Here is a 21,941-nt window from a genome sequence, read left to right as displayed (position 1 = left end):
GGAACATTGGGGAGGCGGCCTAGAAACGGACGCAAATGAAAATCAAAGCGGATGTGACCAATTTATTCTTCGGTCAAGGCATCGTCTCCCATCTCACGCCAATCTTTCGATCGGTCTGTCAAGCGGCGGACACCAGCGATGCGCTGAGCCCAGTGAGCTTCAGACGGGGTTCGGTAGGTATACGCACGCTGGGATGAGATGACACCAATACTTTGCAAGACAGCCTTGCGGGAGTCGCGGCCAAAGACGGCAGGGTGGTTAATCCACTCCAAGGCTGAATCCAAATCCGCGTTCAGAGCGGTCATCGTGTGAGCATCCACAGCAGAGGATGCTGAAATAGTAGCTGTGTCCGATGCTGAGGACGCATGGCTCTCCGCAAAGGTGGAAGATTTGGGCGAGTTCGAGTTGGGGGTGTCGCCTCGGCTTCCCGAGTCACTGGTTCCCAGAGGCCGCGCAACACCTGGAGGCAGCGGTGGTAGACCACCCTTTCCGAGACCTTTGAGAATACTCCTGGTTTCATTCAGGAGATGTTGCCCACGGTCATGCTGACCACGAGAAACAAGGGTAAGTGCTCGGGTCAACATGTCGGAAGTAAGCAGCTCCATGCGGCGCTGCACAATAGAGGGGTGAGGGGGAATTGGAGGAGTGGCTGGTCGTTGGCCCTTAATCTTGGGGTTTGGTGGGAGCATAGTGATGGCGAGGAGAGACGGGCGAGGCGAGTGGGTCAAATGGCCCTCGCGAAGAAGATCACCATAGGTCAAGTCAGCCTGAATCAATGGTACCTCTTCCACACTCAGAACTCGCTGCTCATCCCCATCCAATCCCCCGCCAAGAGCCTCCAACCCGGAGACCAAACTCTCCCAAGGATCCTGAGGCATGTTGTCTTGCGTGGCGTTGTCTGGCTGGATAACCAACTGCACTAAGACATCACGCTTATCGCCGAAACGAAGATCTCCCAAGGCAGCTTCGGCGTCCCTGCCAGTGGCACGCTTGGTAGTGTGGAGCGCACCACTGATCTTGACAAATTTAGCCGGGGATCCCTCCGGCAAACGAAGCTTAAGCTTAACATTCTGGTGAGAGGTAGTCTGCAAAGCACCAAGGCAGCCAGCAACACACTCTCGCAACATCATCCAATCCTTTACGTAAAGGTACGAACCCTTGGTGCGGGTCGAAAGTTCAATCATGGTGTCTGGCTTATGGGTCAGACCAAGACCAAAAGAATGAATGCCAACTTTGGCGGCTTCGGCGCGAGAAACCACAAAATCGACACTTTCTGGATCGGAAGTAGAAGAGTCGCTGATCAAAAGAATGGTCGAGACCGGATTGTTGAACTTGCGCTGCATCAGGAGATCCATGGCTACATTAGCTCCTTCAACCACATCGGCCCGAAGACTCTTTTGGCCAACAGGCCGGATTGAATCAAGGACCTTGTTCCATCCGTGCCAGGATTTGGTGGTCATCCCAACCAGTGGCACTCCTCCGCCACTAGAGCCAAAGGTCACCAAGCCCATCCTGTCTCGAGGCCCGAGGTTCTGTACGAGGAACTTGAGAGCATCGCGTAGTAGAGTGATCTTCAGACCTTGCATAGAGGACGAGACCGGAATGACCACCACGATATCGAGAGGAATGTGGAAGGAGTCGATTGAGGGCTTTTCCATGTCTGGGTTGGTGTAGTCGGTGATGGCAGTATTGTTCGACTTGCCTGCGCCGTAGGACGAGTTGAGAGAAGCTTGTCGCTGGATACGGCTGTTCCGGTAGTCATCCTCCTCGGCACCGGAGTTATCCAAATCGTAATCATTGGAGCGTGAGATATTCTCCACGGGGTGGAGATCCATCAGAGCTCGACGCCACGTCTCAAGCTGGTTGCGAGACTGGAAGCGAAGGTAGAAGCAGGGCAGCTCGCTGACAGACAGATTGAGAGAAAGAACGAGCTCTTCGATCGCGGCCTCAAGCGACTTGAGGTGCTTCTTGATTAGGATGGATCCCTTGAGAGTACATCGAGTAGGCTTGCGCTTGCCCGTTTCATCATACTGGTTCTGTTCGGGCTGCTTTTTTTCTTTGACGCAAATGAGCATCTCTCCGAACAAATAGCATTCCAACTCTTGCCACGACTCCCGATCCTTGCCCACGCGCATCTGTCCATGCAGTCGCAACTTGCCAAACCTGTGTCTTTAATCAGCACTTGATCTAACGTTCAAACCAAAGACCAATACCGCAGGCTCCCACATACCGTTGGAATTCAAGACCGTGCCAGTTGTCCACCCGGGTTCTCAACTCCTCCGCAATTTCGTCCAAGTTCTCCACCGGCTCGTTCTGCAGGGATCGGGCATCCTGGGAGCCTCCAAACCGCGCTGAAAAGGGCTCATCGGGTTGTGAATGGACGGAGTGTGTATTGCGGAGATCCTCCGCGTTGGGTCGCCAGTTGCCTTCCGGTACTTCCACGGTGATCAAGCAGGTGAGCGATTGCTGCTGGCGAGATCGGTTCATGGTGGGGAATTCGCTTCGCACGGTCACAATTGGGGCGGGAATGGGGTTCTTGGTGACACCTGTGCGGGGGCTCAGGTCCGATTCCATCGCTTGCACATCATAATCGTGGCGTCGGCCGCTGCTTGTGTGCTGGCCCTCGTTATAATCGCCAGAGGAGCCAGCTACACTGCCATTCCGCGAGTGCGGCTGGCGGGGTTGGGAGCTACCGGTCAACCGCTCCACACGCTCCCGTTGGCTGCTGGTATCACGGCTGTCTCGTCGGCCAAGGCTGGGCTCACGGTTGTTGATGGTGTTGTAGCCGGTGTTCCGACTTCCGGCGTCGCTTGGTCGTCGCCGGCTTGATGGGTGCTCCCATGGAGTCGGGGTGGTCAGGGCACTCCGCGTTGTGGCGGTATCGCTCATAGTGACCGATCGAACGATGTTGCTAATTTTCTCTGTGTTGTTTGGTCAGCGGCGCCATCTCTCATGGTGAGACTGTTTCTCAGCCGTAAGCAAAACCAACCAATATCCAGCACATTTCCACCTCGACTTGTATCCAGCCCTAACGGTGCATTGCATGTTGGACAGTACTGCGATTCAAATTCTCGGATATACTCGTAGAAGCATGCCTCGTGGGACACGTGGGTACACGAGAACTGGAGCACTCGCTCACCCCGCAGGGTGTGCTCCAGTGGCTCCTCGCAAACGGCGCATTCGCTGCCGATGAAGGTCCTCTCCCTCCGGGTCCGTGAGCGGTCGACCTCCATGAGGCCGGCCATGTGTCTGTCTGGTTTGGGGTTCAAGGACACGCCGGAGTGGTTAGAATGAGCAAACTTCCCGACAGGCTCGGGGTCAGCTGTCTGGGTTGAGTCTGCGAGCGTGGAGGGAGCTCGCGGCGTCGGGGCAGTTGCGTGAGTGGCGGTGGTGTAGTTGGAGATGATACTCTCGGGGCGGCCGGGCTTGCGAGTAAACGGACGGAATGAACGAAACGTCGAGCGAGACGGTGAGTCTGGTCGCGATTGCAATTCTGCAGGTCACCAGCGGTTAGCGGTATGCGGGGGGCCAAAATCAAGGCTGACATGCACGTTGCCAGTCGGGAAGTATGCGGTAAGCGCAACAGATTCAGGACTAGCAATGGAGAAGACTATCCGGTCTCAGGGGGTGTCAGGGATAGAGAGAGACCGACGTGGTTTCTAGGCAATTGGGGGTTGCATCTAGAACAGGCGCCGCCGGTCTCAGATCTCTGTGTCTCGCCGGGTTTCCGATCTGATATAAGGCCACACTCACCGGATGCTGCGAGGGACTTCTTTTTAAAACGACCCAGCAGGCCGAGTTCAGGTAGGTGGGGGTGGTTCGAATCGCTCCCAGACTTGGAATCCGATCTGGGCGAAAGTCGAGGTTTCCACATGGAGGTTTTCTCCCAGGTCGAAAGAGGTGGGGAGGAGAAAGGAAAAGAGAGAGACGAAGAGAATATAGTGAGATGCCCGAAACGCGAAACTACTATTCCCGAATTTGTTCAAGTGGGAAAAGGGAATAATAAAAACCGAAAATGGAAAATAGAATATAAAATGAAGGCTAGAACGGGAACAGGGGGAGGGGATGAGTGCGAAAGAGGGAGAGGAGGGGGCGAAAGATCGCAGGACCGCAAAGTGGCTAGCGGTATACCGAGTACAATGCGCATTGGAGTTGAAGGAGCGACAGGGGCAGAGAGCTGGTCGATGCAGACTCACGATTGGCCCCAAGCGTGCGGGTTAATTACGCCGGCGCGCCTCACTAGTGAACGGTGGGCGGGAAAAAAAAAATATGGACGTTGACGATCGGAGGGCACCATCTCGCGTTAACTAAGTAGGGAAAACGGAGAAAGCGTCCTCAGAAAGTTGGGACACCAGCATTTCCTTTGGCAATCGGGATCCACCGTTCCACTAGCGAATGGAGCATGCGAGCCTGGAGCCGTCCATGGATGGGCGTGAGGGTTGCTGGCGCTAGAGAAGCTGTATCCATGGCTCGGGTTATCCTCCCCTGACCCATTCAGAAGAGGAAGATTCCATGTCGCATGGCGGAAACGTGGTCGATGACATACAGATCGCTGGGTCCTCCTACATACCGCCATATATGCATCTACGGTCGGCACTTGCAGTAGCAATGTACGACTCAGTCCGAGGGGGCTGCTATGTGACCCTATCGCACCCTATACACGCTGGATTTGTCCACGTACAGGAGTTAGGTGTGCTTAGTCGTACCAAGTACGGGTCCTTCAGCCTGTTCACGTATGGCAGTGGAAACGCTGGAACGGGTGACTCCGTATTTACGGATATGTACTCGATATACGGGGTTGCCCTCTAAGGTCTCCTATGAATGGAGTCTGGACGGCAAGCACATACTTCGCCCCTCTCCCCTCTGCAACTGAGTTACGAGAAACATGTTCAATTCCCACGGGTTAACCGCCGGCGTACGCGTTCAAGATATCTTGGGGTCCTTTTTTTGTGGCTGTCGGATTTTGTCCCCCCCTCTCCTTATCGCCATTGGGGGGCCCAGTTGATTCACGCACAGGGGCGAATGCCGTGATTCGAGGCAACCCGGGGGCGCACTGGAAATCCTGATCGGACTCTAGCCCGGCAGGAATGTAACCCTCGCAAGCTGGTATTACATATTCCCCGGGTACTTACTCCGTCCTCCTGCCAATAGAATTGGTTGGCTGACTGGTGTACTCTTAATCTATATAGTTGATCCATGTAGGCGCACTATTAAGTACTAAGGCATTGGTCGAAGTGTATATATATACTGCATTCATATACACCTTTGTAGATATGTAGTCCCAAATGCCCAGATTGACGCCTGGCCAACCAGGCATCTGTACCGTTCCTTCTCTCTCCGCGCCGAATCCTCGCCATGATCTCTCGCAGCTCCACATCCATGGCAGGCCGTTCTACATTTCTCGACTCGCTTTCTCCTCGGTACCCCAACCACCGGAAATCCCCAGCCGGATCTGATCATGACGACCTGCAGGCTTCCAACCTTGGGACCTTGGGCTGGCTGAGTCAGCCCTCTGATCTTTGCGCTGGCCTCGGACCAACCACACCAACCACCCATTTGCATCCATGGGCGCAACGCTCCAACCCCATTGGCGCTCGGCATCCGAGGCTCGTCGATCTTCGCAACGGTTTCTGTCACTGGGTCTGCAGCACCCAGGGATCTTTTTCAAGTCTTCTGGGATTCAAGCTTTGATCGAATGCCTCATTTTTGCGGTACGTCCTAGCTTCCCATTGCAGAGGTGGTTTGTCTGGGTGGTCGGCAGATTGCCATCCTGCGCGGCAATACTCAACCAGACCTTGCGACAAGAGATAATCGTTGGTCACTGTGCGCGCGTGGCGGGATCATCCTTCCCTCCCCTCCACAAATGGACATCTTCGGAGGTTTTGCGATGGAATGGCCAGACCATTAGCCAGCAACCGGGCTGTGTTGGCCAGTGTGTCTAACCCCTTCCCCTTTCTCTCGAGTTCATCATCTGCCGCGTTTGGTTGCTCGTCGTTGCGCTATGGCCTGTCAATCCTTCCCCACACCGGTGAGTGTCCCACCCTTTAGTGCTGGTCAGCATGCGAAAAACACAAGCATGGCAAGCTAGGAGAAATTATCTGCACATCACCAGCTCCATTGCCTCTACCACAAAGCATGTCGTTCCGCCGCCACGGTGGATTCCAAATATCGCGTGCAATGTGATCGTCCCGGCCCTATACTTTTGAGGTCCATTCCTGGCCGTGCTCTCTCCACCGAAATTTGGCAGTGCCAATGCCCAGGTTCGGATCAGCGGTGTCGACTGCACCAACACTCCCTGTCATATTCTGGGCCCAAAAGCCACTGCACTAGCTTGGGACGAGAGGTTGTGACCTCGTCGATTTGACCTGTCCACAACGGCCGTGCAGATCCGGCTCGGATGCATGGCGTGTTGGGGAATTGCCCTGCTTGACTTGCATGCGTCGACTCGTCACCGAGTGACCGTGAGTGTTCTCGTATATGACCAGTTGAGAGTATGGAGGGAGACGCCCAGAGAGCTGTCAAACTGGCCCTACGCAAACTAAACGGGGGGAACGGAACTTGCAGTGGGACCGAGGGACAACATTACTTCCGGTTTATACGGGGTGCCTAAGGAGGTAGATTAGTGCAGCCTAGTATGCGAAGCCCTGGATTGCACTGAATAGCATCAAATTTGGCCGGTATGAGTCAAAATTTAGTATGTATGTATATACTACATCCTACCTGAGGTGCTTACACCACGGTATAGTTCCACAGGCCATGCGAACCTCGGATCGTTTCGCAACGCCATGATATACCCCGTAGAAAGAAATCCTGGATAACTCAATCCCGTTACCTGCTATGTATCAGATCCAACGGCCAGGAAGCGTTTCAGGAACAGTCTAGTTGTTTCAGCTTGACCATCCCTGCAATGCATGAGGGGGTCTTCAGATGGAAACCCAAAGCACTCGTGGCGAAAACCTAGTGAATGTGTACCCCGGCGAGGGAAGACTACTAGCACAAGCTGCCGAGGTGAGAGGAGCCCAGACTCAAAAAGGCTGAATAACTTTCTAGGTAGTTGATCCAGTGGCGTGGTGGATCAGCATTTCACCGGCCTGGTCGGTGTTTCAGATCGGGCTATTATCCCGGTCTGGGAGCGGATTCTTTGAGGCTGTTGCCAGTGGATCTTGGATTTTTGTTTGGGTTTTGTATTGCATGTGTTTTTTTTTCTGTCATTGAGTTATTGGTCAGGATCCATTCAATTGAAAGAAAATTCTCCGACGCGAGGACAGGGGCTGGCTGAATGATCGCGATGTCTCCGCTTTAACTAGGGGCGGAGGGTCTGCCGGAATCAATGCCGTGCTAGTGTTTTACCCTTCCCGAGTATGTTGGTATTGTTGCATCGCAGAGTATGAATCTGTAGAGGTGGATAAAGAAGGAGAGTCAGTCGTGGATGTCAGTGTGAAGATAAAATATGTATGTATATTCAACCGGCGGTGCATGCCGCATGCACAGGCGCCAACGGAAATTCAACGGGTTGAAGTTTCTGGAGTGGATGCCTCGCAGCTCAATGCACGTTTTGTTTTCCTTGACGTGTCGAATGTCGATGACAAGTCCGTCCTCTTGAAGCGAGTCAAATGCGACCATTACATCCTCCATGGTAAAAACTGACTTGCGACGACGGGACGAGCGTACTTTTGCCTCCCTTTGCTCCCGACGGCTTGTTAGGGTTAATTTTTGGGCATGACTGGCAGCTCGCCGCCAATATTGAAGCCAAGTGCTGGCCCTATGGGTGGGCGTGATCTGACTGGCTATGGCTTTTGTGGCTCGGAGTGGTATGAGATGCTCTGCAGGACCTTTGAACCTATTGGACCTCTGCCAGTCAGTCAATACCTAGGTGAGCAACTGGCCAGCTGCTCAGTGACAAACTGCCGAGAAGGGCTGCCCCTGAGAACTGGATGAATTCTTCTCGCAATTGGTCTTATCATCGACTCCATGTTGTCCAAGCAATGGAAGATAGCCCGTTGTGGCCTGAAGCATCGGGCCTTCAACCCTCGTTTGAACGAGGTGGCCCCGGCTAGGTGCTGACCACTCAACCCAAATGCTGATATACTCCGGCAACGCATATTCAGTCAAGACTTGACTCGACTCGACCAGCCTCGACCCTGAGAGAGCTTTATGCGATGCATGGAGTGTAGGCGCCGGCAGCTTTGGGTTTGGCCTGTTTGCAGCATACACACCGGTGGTCCCCGATCGGGAAGCGCTTAAGTAATCGGGAAAGTTTGTTCCCAACATCTGACGGAAAAGCATCGCTATCTCTCCCCATCCTCCCCCCGATCTTCAATTGGGCCTCTTCTGTGCATCATGCTCTTCCGTACTGCGGCCCGTCAGGCTGCGCCTCTGCGCCGTCAGGCCTTTGCCCCCTTTGCCCGTCGTTCCGTCACCACCGACGCCGCGTCCGCGCATGCCGAGAACATCCCGCAGGTTTGTTGAGACCCCGTTCGGAAAACTGCAAGACATCCGACAAGGCCCGGCGGACTCAATGCTGATGATCATTATCGTGTCGCGCAGGAAGATGACAAGCCTTTCACTGTCCGCCTCTCCGATGAGAGCTTCGAGACCTACGAGCTCGACCCGCCCCCGTACACCCTGGAGACCACCAAGAAGGAGCTGAAGCAGATGTACCACGACATGGTCTCCGTCCGCCGCATGGAGATGGCCGCCGACCGTCTCTACAAGGAGAAGAAGATTCGAGGTTTCTGCCACTTGTCCACTGGTCAGGAGGCTGTTGCCGTTGGTATCGAGCACGCTATCAACCGCCAGGACAAGGTCATCACCGCCTACCGTTGCCACGGTTTCGCTTTGATGCGCGGTGGCACCGTCAAGTCGATTATCGGTGAGCTGCTGGGCCGCCGGGAGGGTATTGCCTACGGCAAGGGTGGCTCCATGCACATGTTCGCCGAGAACTTCTACGGAGGTAACGGTATCGTCGGCGCTCAGGTGCCCGTTGGTGCTGGTCTGGCTTTCGCCCAGCAGTACAACGAGCAGCCTAACACCAGCATCATCTTGTACGGCGATGGTGCCTCCAACCAGGGTCAGGTGTTCGAGGCCTTCAACATGGCTAAGCTGTGGAACCTGCCTGCCCTGTTCGGCTGTGAGAGTATGTCTTCGTTTCTGGGTCCTTCCAGCATCATCACTTGCCAATTCTAACTAACATGGAAATTAAGACAACAAGTACGGTATGGGTACCTCCGCTGCCCGCTCCTCCGCCTTGACCGAGTACTACAAGCGCGGTCAGTACATTCCCGGTCTGAAGATCAACGGCATGGACGTCCTGGCCACCAAGGCCGCCGTCCAGTACAGCAAGGACTACGCTGTCTCTGGCAAGGGTCCGCTCGTCCTCGAGTACGTCACTTACCGGTATGGCGGTCACTCTATGTCCGACCCCGGTACCACCTACCGTAGCCGTGAGGAGATCCAGCGCATGCGCAGCACCCATGACCCCATTGCCGGTCTGAAGCAGAAGATGCTCGACTGGGGCGTCACCTCCGAGGAGGAGCTCAAGGCCATCGACAAGGAAGCCCGCGCCTATGTTGATGCCGAAGTTGCCGAGGCTGAGCAGATGGCCGTCCCCGACAACAACTCCCGCATCCTGTTCGAGGACATCTACGTCCGTGGCTCTGAGCCCCGCTGGATGCGTGGCCGTACCGTCGACGAGACCTTCTACTACTAGACGTGCTTTGTGTAAGCGCGTGACGGTACCCAATTTCGGTCGTCATTTTGCCGCCATCTAGATGAGCTGTGCTTTTTGGTGTATCCACGTGCTCGGGTTTCCCAGTGGGAAATCCTGTCCTGCTGTGCATCCTTGTTCCTATCTATCATTATTCTGTAATTTAGCCGATGACTACTCTTTCCTATGTTCGTCTTTGGTTTTCATTCTAGAGTAGAGCAATCGTCATCCCTCCTGGTTCAAATCTTTTTCTCGGCGTCGTATGTTCTCAATGTTGACAAGTGCATGACAGGATATTTTAGGGCTTTTCAGTCATACATCTCAATTTTACATTGACCACGCCAATCTATGGCTATCGCAATATATCCACGTCTCAATTATGTGCTTGCCTTCGCCCTTGTAAAGGAAATTTAGAGAACTATGTGCTCCCTTGGAGTCTCTCTCCATGGCGTATTTCCTAGTATAACAATAGGGCCTGATATAGGAATTAGGGCCCAACAAGAGCTCCGCCCCTTGAGGTTACCATTCGACTTTGAGACCAACCCATACTCGCAGTTCTACGCTGGAAATATATTCCGGTGAAATTGATAGTAGCTTCCCTTTTTAATATCAAATATGGCAAAATGCATTGGGAGCCTTGGCATGTGAAAATATTCCAATTATGATCATAACCACAAACGCCTTGCACATGTTGGGTATCATATCCAAGCAGAAATCACGTACCTAGGTACTATCTGACAACCCCCCCCCCCCCCTTCTTCACATCACCATATTATTGCATGTAGATAAATAACAGTCAGCCATCAAACAGGCTCCTGCCTAAGCATCTCGAGGATCATCTCTTGGGTTCTCTGCACAGAATCCAATTTCTCTTCCAATGCAGCACGGTCACGGTCTAATTCCCGACGTAGCTCGGCTTGCATCTCTTGTCGCAGTTCCTCTTTGATTCGATCGAGATCTATAGATAGCGAAGGGTGCAGATTGGCATGGTAAGGTGGTTCCTGAGGAGAGCGGTTCTGCGCTGTTGACTCGGAGGCAGCTTGCACCAGTGCGGAAATCATTGGCGAGGACCGCACGTCGGGGCTTCCGTTGCCTGAGGCGGCGTCGAGATGTTTGTTGAGTTTGCCGAGTGTTTCTAGAACCGCACCGACCATGCGGTTATTTGTGGAGAGATCGTGGTCTGGTGCTATTTGAGTTGTCAATTCGGAGGGGGCGGGTGGTGTAGGCTGTCTGGTAGGCTGGGGATTGGAGAACATGGTCTCAAATCCGGGAGGCAGCTTGACAGAGGAAGGAGCGGGAATGGACGGGGACTCGAATGGATGTGTATGTAAGGCGGTTGTATTTGGTGCTGGGCCAGGGGCTGTCATTGGAATGGTCTCGTTCATAGAGTTCGTCCCATCATCGGGGAATGAATGACCAGCGTCGACCCCGAGCCTATCCGGACTGGTCGGTGATGGGATGCTAGGGCGTCCCAGCGTTTGGTCTGGAGGCTTCCACTGATCTCCTGGCTTGGTATGTGAGCGCCTGCGAATCATTTCGTCGCGCTTGGCAATCCGTCGCGCCTCAGCTTCTTCCCATCGCTGCCAAGTCGGTATCCAAGTGTCGAGCACAGCGCACCACTGCGGATTCATCAGATCCTCCACCAGGTTAGCACCAGACATCTCCCGTTGCCGCTGCCGTTGGTCTTCGAGGAACTTGACTCGCTGCTTTGTGACAATCTCCACCTTGCGTCGTACCGAGTGCCACGAGTAAGGCCGGCCATGCGCATGAGTAAACTCCGCGGCAATAGTCTTCCACCAGTTACAGATATCGCTGCGTTTCCCGAAACTGTCCGCATGGCGGTTACAGATCTCGAAGAGCGATACCTCCTCCTTGGTCGTGAGTCGCTTACCATGCTTCCGCGGCATGTCACCGTCATTCTCGGCGTCAAGCTCATGCACACGCTTTGTTCGGCGCACGTCGGACGGGCCGGAGTGTAATGCGCTATGCCCGCCTTCTCTGCCGGTCCGAGTCGCGCCCACGGGCATCGGCACGTAATACAGATCCCTCTCGGCGACGATGCCGTTTACGCTGTGCGAGTGATTGCCAGCTTCTCCCTCAACCGAGTTCACCGTACTGCCGTCGGAGGAGTGGCTATCCACTGCCGGTGCGTTTCTTACTACCACCGGAACAGACTGCAATGCCGAGCTCAAGCCCTGACGCAGGCCGGATATTGCAGAAAGATTACCCTGGTATGATGAAGGCGACCGGTATGGCGAGTGGGCGTACACTTGCCGTTGCGAGCGCACCATTGACGAGGTGGTCGCGCCGTGCAAGGGTACAAGGGTACGGACTGGTAAGGAGGCGAGGGCGAGACTGCCTGCGCAGGGGCGTAGCTGGGGAGTTGCGATGATTGAGCGGGCGAGCTAGCAGGCGCAGAAGGACCTCCTAACCAAGGGGAATATGGAAATTGTACGTCGTACAACGTCGCGAGAGGCCGGGGAAGCTGTTCACGGCTCTGTGTCGATCGCGGGGAAGTGCAAATCTCTCGGCGCGTCTGCAATTTTGGGTGGGCGGTAATTTTCACCGGAATTGCACGCCGTTTCCGCCATGTGCGATGGGACTCACCCCGTACACTCGGGTATTGTTCGTGGTTTTCTACATATATACAAGTGACATATATCGAATGTCATAATCAACAGGTAAATCCATAGAATTCCTGCATAGACCGCTGTTCCTTCAAAGCCTTGATAATATCATGGCTCGCCAGACTCTCATACTTCGCCCGAGCCCGGCTATTCTGCATTTCATCAACGACGACCGTCCTCAGTCTCGGTTGGAGCGTGAAGGCGAATTGAAATAGTCGACAGCGAAATCGATGTCAGTATTGGAAATATTTTACGACAAAGATGAAAAACTGTCGGGCGCTGATATGGATGAAATAGGTAAAATATACATTGACATTGGATTTAGTGGCATTGATATATCCATTTTACAATCATGGCTATGGTGATACAGAGGAGGGGCGGCCCTGGCAAAAGAAACAGAAATAAGGCACCAACACCATGGTCAACATGACCCCGATAAAGGGGTCCTTTTTCCCAACAAACAAAACATGTGGAGAATCTATGGGCACCAGGGAGATATGCAGGTAAGAGATGAGAATCCAACAAGGGGCTCGTAGTACGCTTGTGGAGGATAGGGGAGTAGGGGAAGGGATAGAAGAATAGTAGAGATAAGAAGAAGTGACAGTGAGAAAAAGAGGATATGAAGGGCATCTCTTTACCACCGTCTCTTCAGGTACCAGCCGTATGCTGGGGTGCTGACCGACTCACCGAAAGGAGTCGGCACCTCAGCTGAACCGGGCCGGGCCACAGGATGACGCAGATAGACAGCCGCACAGATGTTCTGGTTCACCTCGAGGTAGCGCGGGATGAATGCAAAAACAGACATGTAATCGCGTGGCCGCCAGGGCGTGGCGTAAGGCTTGGAGTGATCAATGGGGTTGTCGCGCATTTGAGTCAGAGCCCGCTTGAGGACTTCGAATTCATCATCGGTCAACTCAGACGTGTCGATCTCGCCACCCTCAGCGGCCTGCTGGAATGCCTCCGAGAGCTTGTCACCAGCCTCGCTCTCAGACGCCTCCGATACGACAGCGGTTTGCTCTTTGGAAGGCTTCTCCTTGGCTTCCTTCTTGGACTCCTTGGGCTTCTCGGCCTTTTTAGCCTTCAACAGTAGAGTGAGCTCCGAAAACTGAGCCTCCAAGCTGTCTGTGAGAACGTTGCTGGTCTCAGAGCGAGACAGGACGCGACGCACGGCCTTCTGGAATCCGCGCAGTTCCTGCTTGCGCTTGGCGGGGAGAACATCCTTGTCTGTTGACATGATTGTTTTGGCCTGTGCCATTAAGGCTTTGAGAGTATCCTTGGTGTTCTCCTGCACAGCGGGCTTCTCTTCGGCAGGTTCCTTGGTCTCGGCCTCGGCCTCGCCTTCCGCATCTTCATCATTATCTTGCTTCTGCTTCAGCTGGCGGGTTTCACGTCGCTCGAACTTGGTCTTGGGTGCGCCGGTAGCGAACATAACTCGATCTGGATCCACCTGGAATAGGTCACCAGGGTTGAGCAGGTAGCTGGGGTGTCTCATCTAGTGACACATCACGGGTTAGCTCAACCTCGAATCGGCCATATAATCTGGTTCACACCTTCTGTCCATTGACTGTTACCGCGCCATGGATGACGAACTGCCGCGCCTGACGTGCGCTGCTGGCAAACAAAGCGCGAAAGATGGCAACATCCAACCGACGCTCCAGGGGAGCGAACGCCATCTGCGTGTAGGGAGTAAGACGAGACGGCCCCGACGCGCGATCAGTCTTCGTCAGTCCAGAGCCTCGACCCGCGGAAATTTTTGATCCATCATCGGCGGCAAGGTCGGCTGTATTCATGGGGATGACACTGCGGATGCGGCGGGAGAACATGCGCTTCCACTGGCCCTCGCGGACCTGCTCACCGTGGTACGCGCGAGAAATGGCCTTCGCAGTCCATTTCTGCTGGAAGAATGTGCGGTTCGAGGTTGCCGGGGTGCGGAATCGCTGGAGGTTATACAAATTGTACTTGCTCCATGATTGACGGATTTTCTAAGACGGAGAACAGTTAGTGTCTATTGGGCTGGGATGATGGCAGAGCGGGCAATTGAACGAACCCCTTTGGACAAGGTGTTGCTGGCCCTGTTCCTCATAATGGCGACTCCGTGAGTTCGACGCTGGGACAATGGGTAGATAGATCTTCGTCGGGCACTTGTACGGTGGATGCTGATGCTCCCAAAACTTCCGCATGTCACGTGACATGGAAGTGCTCCTTGATGCCTGAGGAGTCAGGCCTTAATATCTACTTCATTATGATTGGTCGGTGAGACTCTCGCTTAGCACTAGCGCTGACCGCCCAGCTATATAAATGTCGCCTGGCGTCCGCCCTTCCCTCTCTTTTTCTTTTCTTCTTCATACTTACCTTGTTTGGGTGGCTGCGATCATGAAGGCGGTCCACCACAGATTGGTCCCTGCATTGCACAGCGCGGCGGAACAGTTTGTTCAACGGCCTTCGGGTCATTGACAGGCGTATTCTTTGGCACTTTCCACTCAGTGGATACTCTTTCTTTTCATCAAGTTGCGAGTCTCTTACTCGCCCTTGGAGAAGAGATTCCTTCCTTCGGCCCCTCCTTGTTTCGTAAACAAGGATAGATACAGGGGTGGTTGTATAAGACCCTGCGCTCTTTTGATACTTGTTCATCCCCAAGCTGTACATGCAAATGATCGCCACCCGTAGTGACTCGGGAGTGTCTTTCGAATATTGTGGCAAAGGTCTCTTTCGGAGTCACATCATTGGCAGATCTGTCTCGATAAAATATTTAATTGGTCTTGGTCAGACCAGCTCTCCCCTATATATGTAGTCTGGGTTCTACCGTTGTTTATCTCAGCGTGCCTTTGCCAGCCAGTCTCCCGTTCGATATATGTACTCTTTTCGCCACGTAGGTCAAGGACTCTGCTTTCGAGACAATCCCCGCAGTAGTGCATACTTACCAGCGCACGCTGGGGACTGACACTACAAAATACACGCAAATTATTTGACTTGATGCAAGTCTGATGCAGTACCTTGCCATTAGATGGTATTTCCGTATTGTAGAAATCATGAAACAGATGTACATCACCAACTGCCTAACGCTATGTCAAATATGCAAGTCTTCAAATCGTACAATATCCAGATCAATCTCGCCTGGAACTAGGAAATGCTTCCGCCAGCAACTCTGCTTCCTGAGGGTTAGTCCACTCTTCCAGCAGCTCGTGCGCCATGTCGACCGTCTCATCCTCGATGCCAGCTTCCAAGACACAACCGTCGCAGAAAGCCAGTCGTGTCAGCACTACCAAGTGTTTATGTTTACAACCCGGGACACAGGTCAGCTTCTCCTGCATGTTGATGGAGGGACCGTGGCGGCGCATTACTCCAAAGATCAATCGCATCAGCCCGTTGACCAAGGCAGCGCGGAGATCCTGCTCGGGCGGACTGGAGTACAGTGCATCCAGTTCGTCATGCATTGACCTGAACAAGCGCGCTAGCGCATTAGGATGAGCGGCAAGAGCAGCACTTCCATGGTCCTGGGATGGGGAAAGCGGGTTAAACGCCAGGGACTCTAACAAGATCAGAACTTCTAGCCTCATTGCACAAATGTCGTGAGACGTATACGGCTCGATTCCTTCGTCTGGAGTTGCCGGCTCGCTCAGCATAAAGGTGAGGCGATTGATAATCCATTCCTGTAGATCGGTCTGGTCTTGTCCAGAAGGCATGATGGGACCGAAAGAATCTGGTCGGATGCTGGTTGAGAGCAGTTGCAGGATGAGAACAATATCTCTGAGTGTTTGCGAGCCGTGCAGCATCACAAGGATAAAAGTATGTCGAATGTGTAGCCAGAAGCTCTCAAGCGCCTTTTTGTCATGCAGTATCTCACATGCGATATGATACAGCAGGCAAAGCGCGTCAGTCGAGTCAACTCGATGTTCGAGCTCACTCTGTGGTGTATTGCAATTCTTGCGTGACTTTTCTCGTCGCGTCGGCGAGTAATTAAAGCGAGGGACGGCGTTGACTTCCACAGAGCTCTGCAACACGCCAACCAAAGGCGCGATCAGTTCGGGCAGAGCTATATCATCCATCATCAAGACAAAACGAGCCAGAGCCATAAACCGGGGGACAGGCTCATAGTAGCGCTCTGTTAGTGCACGCTGCCAAAGCGGCCCAATGGTATACATGTATTCCACCGTGTAGCTGCCTAGATCTTGCTTGACCAATTCATCTAGGATAAAGCTCGATATAGGTCGGTGCGGGTCCGAAGGGAAGAAAGCTTTAGACAAAGCTTCGATATCCGTCTCTTGGCCAGGAACCATGCGGTGATTCAACAGTTGTTTCATAAACTTCGGGTCGCGGTCACTGACTACCGGTGGTTGATGATCCGGCTCAGAGGCAGGGCCTGGCACGTCGGTGGGAGAATCGACCATCATCAGCTCCCCCGCAGGACTCAATCGCAGCCGGGCAGAGCTGTCCTGACTCGCCTGTCGTTTCCGCTTCCCAGGCACCGTCGGGGTATTTCGCTTTGACCGACTCGCTGATTTGCTGGGGGAAACTACTGCGATTTCATCATCGTCGAATCCATCGCGAAAAGGAAGGACTCGTGACTTCCTGGGAGTCACAGGTGGCTGTTTCTCCTCGGTCCGCTGTTTCGATTTGAAATTGCGTAGCTGATGAGCCTCCTCGGCCAGATCATGTTGGAGAAAGATGTTCTCCGTGGCCAGCATCTTTCCCTCTGACATCGCAGCCTGGACCTCTTCCTTGTGCTTAGTCGCCTCGTCGGCCATGGTTTTTCGCAGAGCTGCTAATTGCCGATCATATTCATGAATCGTTCTAGTTTGCTTCGACCGAATAATTGCGATCTCCCCGGCTTTGGTTTCGACTTGCATCCTAGCCTCAGCTAGTTCCCGACGCATTTGTTCCCTTTCTTGTTCCAGCTTCGCGAAGACATCAGTGATTCAGTCCCGAGGAAATTTTGACGGGGGTCGATATTTACCTGGTCAAGACGGGCATTCAACTCATAGCCGTTCCCTTGAGCATGACTGTCCACGTCCATTGCGTCGCCTATTTCGTCATCGGCCGGCCATTCGTTCTCTGCGACCATGACATGATTGTCTTGCGGAAGCGCGGATTGACCATTCACGTTGTCGTGCACCTCCGCTTCCAGTTCGCCCACTTCTAAGGTGTCATATTCGTTTGTGAGTCTACTGTGTAATCGACCCGAAGCCTTTAAGCTCTCGCTTTGGTGGAGGGATGTAGCGGCTTGAGCATGGAAGTCGACGTGGGCGTGCGGATCTAGCTGCGCATTGTAGTGCTGTGTTGTTGGAGGTTGGGTGGCCTGGTAGGCATTCTGCTCCAACTCATAGAGCGTGCCCGGAGGCAGAGAGTCGAAGTCGAAGTCATCGGAGAAGCAATCATCGTCGTTGTTTTCCATGCCCCCGCCATGAATAGAGTCGGAGGAGGAATGGTTCAAATGGAAACCCCAGACGAGGAAGTGGTGAGAAGGGCTTGCAGATTTGTCACGGCGTCGAGTTCATTCTTTGGGAGAAGTAATGAGATTCAGACGAGTCCGAATTCGCAGGCGGAAGAGGAGAGCCGCAGGCGAAATTGCAACTCGTGAGGCGCAGCGCATCAACAGCAACCTTGGCAGTGGTGGCTCCGCCAAAGCCGCGTCCACGAGCTGACCTGACCGCTTTCGGTGCCAATTCACATGAGCTCATGAACCGCCGAAACTCCACTTTCTTCAGCAGATCTGCTCTCGCTTCCTCTTTCCCCCCTTCTCCCCTCTTCTCTCTCTTCATCTGCTGGCCCTTGCCCACCATGTCCAAGACTCGCCGCAATGTTAGGTTCCAGCACCGGTCCAACGGTGAGCGGCGGCTGAGCGTGTCGTCCGACGTCAGCGATGCACCCTCGGAACCCTCCAGCCCCAGCAAAAATAGCAACGTCTCTAAGCCGACCGCAATACCTGAAGAGGTGAGTCGCATTCTGCTCGCCTCATTGCCGCCCTAGTTGACACGTCCCTTATGGGGGCTCCCCTAGAAACCCGCCCAATCCGAATACGAGAAAAAGAAACAAACGTTCATTACTCGAACAATATGGACTTTCGTGATGATTGCTGGGTTTTTTATTGCCATGTTCTCTGGGCATATCTACATTATCGGTCTGGTGACCGCCATCCAGATCGTCTCGTTCAAGGAAGTTATCGCTATCGCCAACGTCCCCAGCAAGGAGAAGAACCTCCGTTTCACCAAATCCCTTAACTGGTACTTTCTCGCGTCGACCATGTATTTTCTATACGGAGAGAGTGTTATCTACTACTTCAAGCACGTTCTGCTGGTGGATAAAGTTCTCTTGCCTCTGGCAACGCATCACCGTTTCATTAGCTTCACCCTTTACGTCATGGGTGAGTGTACCTCGGAACGGCACCTGAGGATTGTTTATGTGCTAATACCGTTTCTAGGATTCGTATTCTTCGTTGGTTCGCTGCAGAAGGGACACTACCGCTTCCAATTTACGCAGTTTGCCTGGACGCATATGGCCCTCTACTTAATCGTGGTCCAAGCCCACTTTGTGATGAATAACATCTTCGAGGGCATGATCTGGTTCTTTCTACCCGCGTCGCTGGTGATCACAAATGACATTTTTGCCTACGTCTGTGGTATCACTTTTGGTCGTACTCAGCTGATCCAATTGTCTCCCAAGAAGACGGTTGAGGGCTTCATTGGTGCCTGGATCTGCACCGTCATTTTCGGCTACTTCATGACTAACATGTTGATCCGGTACAAGTACTTCATCTGTCCCGTCAACGACCTAGGCTCAAACGTCTTGACTGGCCTGGAGTGTGAACTCAACCCCGCATTCGTCCCGCAGCCGTACTCGCTCGAGTGGCTTGGCCTCGACAAGACCTTCTATGTCGAGCCCATGCAGTTCCATATTCTCTCTTTTGCCAGTTTTGCCTCTCTCATTGCTCCATTTGGCGGATTCTTCGCCTCTGGTCTGAAGCGTACCTTCAAAATCAAGGACTTTGGCGAGTCCATCCCTGGCCACGGTGGTATCACCGACCGCATGGACTGCCAGTTCATCATGGGCTTCTTCGCTTTCATGTACTACCACAGCTTCATTGCAGTATACAAGGCCAACGTCGGTGACATTATTGAGACTGCCATTAACGGCCTGACTGTTGGCGAGCAGCTCGAGGTTGTCCGCGGTCTTGGCAAGTACCTGTACAACCAAGGTGAAGTTTCGGAATCGGTAAGTGTTTATGTCTATTCATTTATTTCCATGTTACTGACTGTCATAGATTCTGGACTGCCTTACCACTGAACTCAAGCGCCGATGAGTCTGACTCGTCCAGACCCCCCTCGGAACAAAAATTATGACTTCCATTTACTCCCCTCCCCTCTTTCTCATTATTCATCTCGAGGACGCCCTTTAACCCCGTGCTTCCCGCCTCACGAACCCCTCCAGATGGACACTGTCGTGTCCATCTACCATCTTCTCGCTTCTAACCGGGGCTTAATTTGCACTTGCTGCCCTGTATGACATGCAGATGTTCTTCGATCTCGGCCCTCTATGACTATGATATTTACACGTCTCCCTCGGCCTTTCAACACGGCACCGAATCCATTCTCTATGAACCAAGACGAGTCCAAATAATCCTGAATGAACTGGAGCCAACCTAACCAACTTCGAGGTCGAGGCACGGGGGACGATTTTTTTTTCTTTTCAATTCGTGGCTGTTTTATGTCCAAACTTTTCTTGGCTCGGTCTTGTCTTTCTATGTCCATTCTACCGACTGGTCCTTCTAGGGTTTATGAAGACTAGGCCCTAGCCTCAATGATTATGTTTCACCTGCTAGGGGAATGGGGGGTCTCAGAGGCGCCGGTATACATTGCAACGCGGAGAGCAACGGAAGGTGTCTTCGGCGGATAGTGGTGCAGGGGGAGTCCACTTTTGACCTGGGAAATGGCTCTGTCTACCTGCGCAGATTTCTCCCTCCACTAAAATACGAATGGCAGTGGACATGTACATAGCTATCAATTCAACTGTTGAAGCTGATTTTCTGGATGCCGGGATTAGTCAATGTGGTACTCTTTGATGGTCCTATGAGGACCTCAATGCGTCTATGGAAACGATGTGTAATCTGATCGGTATCTATACCTATGATTGTAGATCACGGGTTGGCTTAGTATTGCGAGACATCATGTCATGCTCACTACAAGTGTGTAAGGTTAGTTCCTCATCACACCTCGCCCACGTTCAAGCTCAGCTAGTAGGTACCTGTCGGATAGATGTGTGGGATTAAAATTGCTCTACCGACGAGATGAGTCTACGCTATCAATTGAGCAATTATCTTGATGTACTTTCATCTGCATAGGGTCAGTAATCCGCGTCCATGAGATTGTGACTAACCATTGAGCCTTGATGTGAACGACGCCAATCGACTACGTGGAGCTAGTTACTCAGGTTGAGCCACATACAGCTACGCACTCGTACTCATTAAGAGTGCTGCACGTAGAAAAGCCTGATGAATTAAACAAGTGGAAACAGAAATGTCAGAAATATAATGTCCGATTTTATGGATAATAGAAATTAGGGTATCATAAAAAGTCCACAAGGGAAATAGCCAGTCACATCATTCCAAGTCTTAAGCACCTCCCGTATTTTGCTCGCTGATGCACCCCGAATGCGTCCTTGTCCCGGTAGCAAGGCTCGTAGAACCGGAGACGCGAATGACCAAGTTAATTCTCAACTTCGTATTCCTCCGTCTCCACTTTGAAGTACTCTTCAACTTGTCTCTTTTCACTCTCCGCCTGTGCAGGGTCAAGCATGAACCGCACGGCTGCATCGCGACCTCGTTCAGTCCCTTGACGATCGCCATTGGCAGCAATAGGTGTTAAGGGATGGTCCAGTCGGTGTGGAGTATCTGTGTGCTTGCCACTAGCGCCGTTCAGTGGCTTGGTGGATTCTCTAGAACGTTTCTGCCAGTAGGTGTATCGTGGATAGCGCTTTGCATCTGCTTCTTGATTGAGTGGAATGCGGGCGGTTAGAAATCGGTCTGCTGGGAAGCGGGATCCGACGGTCGTTGAAGAGCGTTGGTGGGTATAGAGTTCTAGAAGGTCAAATAGGGTTTCTGGAAGGGGATATCAGCTTTGAATGAGTACTGGAAAGCCGGATATAGGAGACTCACCCATCACTTCTTCGCGGCTTGTGTTCCACTGCGCGTAGTCCTCTCCAGACTCCAGAGCAACAATTCGCTGATCCAAAAGCCGGCCAGCAAGCTCGAGACAGCCGAATGCCATGGTTGGTGTGGTTTGCTTCACAGGGGCAAAGGTTCGATAAAGGTCTTGAACAATGCGGTAGGCCAGCTCGGAAACTTCAGAGCCCTTGGGTAGCTTGTAATGCTGAGCTAGCTTAGACAGAGCCTTTTGGGGGTGACGAGTGCGAAAATCAAAACCAGACGACTCGAGCATGAGCCTTTCAAGGCCAATAATTCCTCGAGCATTGGTCTCAAATACCTGAACGGAGTGGTCAGTGTACCAGCCTTGAGGTTTTTTTCTTCAAAAGCCATGACCTACAGGATCATCCGGGGCCAGATGTTCGGATGGTGAGAGTTTGAGGTTGTATGCTGCACAGACAATCTCCCGTGA

The 21,941-nt window shown here is 52.9% G+C and overlaps 7 protein-coding genes across 7 annotated transcripts; 2 read left to right on the top strand and 5 right to left on the bottom strand.

The window, feature by feature from the left end:
* Positions 1 to 62: 62 nt before the first annotated feature.
* On the bottom strand, positions 63 to 3,874 carry N7459_003975 (vWFA and PH domain-containing RING finger protein; the record flags this gene model as incomplete). The annotated part of the gene is made up of 4 exons (XM_056943159.1): positions 63 to 2,163; positions 2,231 to 2,921; positions 2,990 to 3,493; positions 3,754 to 3,874. 4 exons carry the CDS (start codon positions 3,872 to 3,874, stop codon positions 63 to 65), a joined length of 3,417 nt encoding a protein of 1,138 aa, XP_056800042.1.
* A 4,466-nt stretch (positions 3,875 to 8,340) lies between these two features.
* N7459_003974 (pyruvate dehydrogenase (acetyl-transferring) subunit E1 alpha) lies at positions 8,341 to 9,709 on the top strand (the record flags this gene model as incomplete). Its single annotated transcript, XM_056943158.1, has 3 exons — positions 8,341 to 8,460; positions 8,548 to 9,136; positions 9,204 to 9,709. 3 exons carry the CDS (start codon positions 8,341 to 8,343, stop codon positions 9,707 to 9,709), a joined length of 1,215 nt encoding a protein of 404 aa, XP_056800041.1.
* An 800-nt stretch (positions 9,710 to 10,509) lies between these two features.
* Positions 10,510 to 11,997, bottom strand: N7459_003973 (uncharacterized protein; the record flags this gene model as incomplete). Its single annotated transcript, XM_056943157.1, has 1 exon — positions 10,510 to 11,997. One exon carries the CDS (start codon positions 11,995 to 11,997, stop codon positions 10,510 to 10,512), a length of 1,488 nt encoding a protein of 495 aa, XP_056800040.1.
* A 970-nt stretch (positions 11,998 to 12,967) lies between these two features.
* N7459_003972 (mitochondrial 37S ribosomal protein uS4m) lies at positions 12,968 to 14,416 on the bottom strand (the record flags this gene model as incomplete). Its single annotated transcript, XM_056943156.1, has 3 exons — positions 12,968 to 13,825; positions 13,884 to 14,315; positions 14,381 to 14,416. 3 exons carry the CDS (start codon positions 14,414 to 14,416, stop codon positions 12,968 to 12,970), a joined length of 1,326 nt encoding a protein of 441 aa, XP_056800039.1.
* A 1,021-nt stretch (positions 14,417 to 15,437) lies between these two features.
* N7459_003971 (uncharacterized protein) lies at positions 15,438 to 17,725 on the bottom strand (the record flags this gene model as incomplete). The annotated part of the gene is made up of 2 exons (XM_056943155.1): positions 15,438 to 17,228; positions 17,288 to 17,725. The coding sequence occupies 2 exons, from the start codon at positions 17,723 to 17,725 to the stop codon at positions 15,438 to 15,440; spliced, it is 2,229 nt and encodes a 742-aa protein (XP_056800038.1).
* A 386-nt stretch (positions 17,726 to 18,111) lies between these two features.
* Positions 18,112 to 19,630, top strand: cds1 (phosphatidate cytidylyltransferase; the record flags this gene model as incomplete). The annotated part of the gene is made up of 4 exons (XM_056943154.1): positions 18,112 to 18,264; positions 18,331 to 18,694; positions 18,752 to 19,542; positions 19,592 to 19,630. 4 exons carry the CDS (start codon positions 18,112 to 18,114, stop codon positions 19,628 to 19,630), a joined length of 1,347 nt encoding a protein of 448 aa, XP_056800037.1.
* Positions 19,631 to 21,032: 1,402 nt separating this feature from the next.
* Positions 21,033 to 21,764, bottom strand: N7459_003969 (putative cyclin; the record flags this gene model as incomplete). The annotated part of the gene is made up of 2 exons (XM_056943153.1): positions 21,033 to 21,424; positions 21,482 to 21,764. 2 exons carry the CDS (start codon positions 21,762 to 21,764, stop codon positions 21,033 to 21,035), a joined length of 675 nt encoding a protein of 224 aa, XP_056800036.1.
* Positions 21,765 to 21,941: the final 177 nt, after the last annotated feature.

The sequence above is a fragment of the Penicillium hispanicum genome, assembly GCF_028827665.1.
Source record: "Penicillium hispanicum strain IBT 35686 chromosome Unknown utg000004l_segment0_segment0, whole genome shotgun sequence".
NCBI classification, from domain to species: Eukaryota; Fungi; Ascomycota; class Eurotiomycetes; order Eurotiales; family Aspergillaceae; genus Penicillium; species Penicillium hispanicum.
Note: the sequence above shows the minus strand (reverse complement) of the source record. Positions and strands in the feature narration are given on the sequence as shown.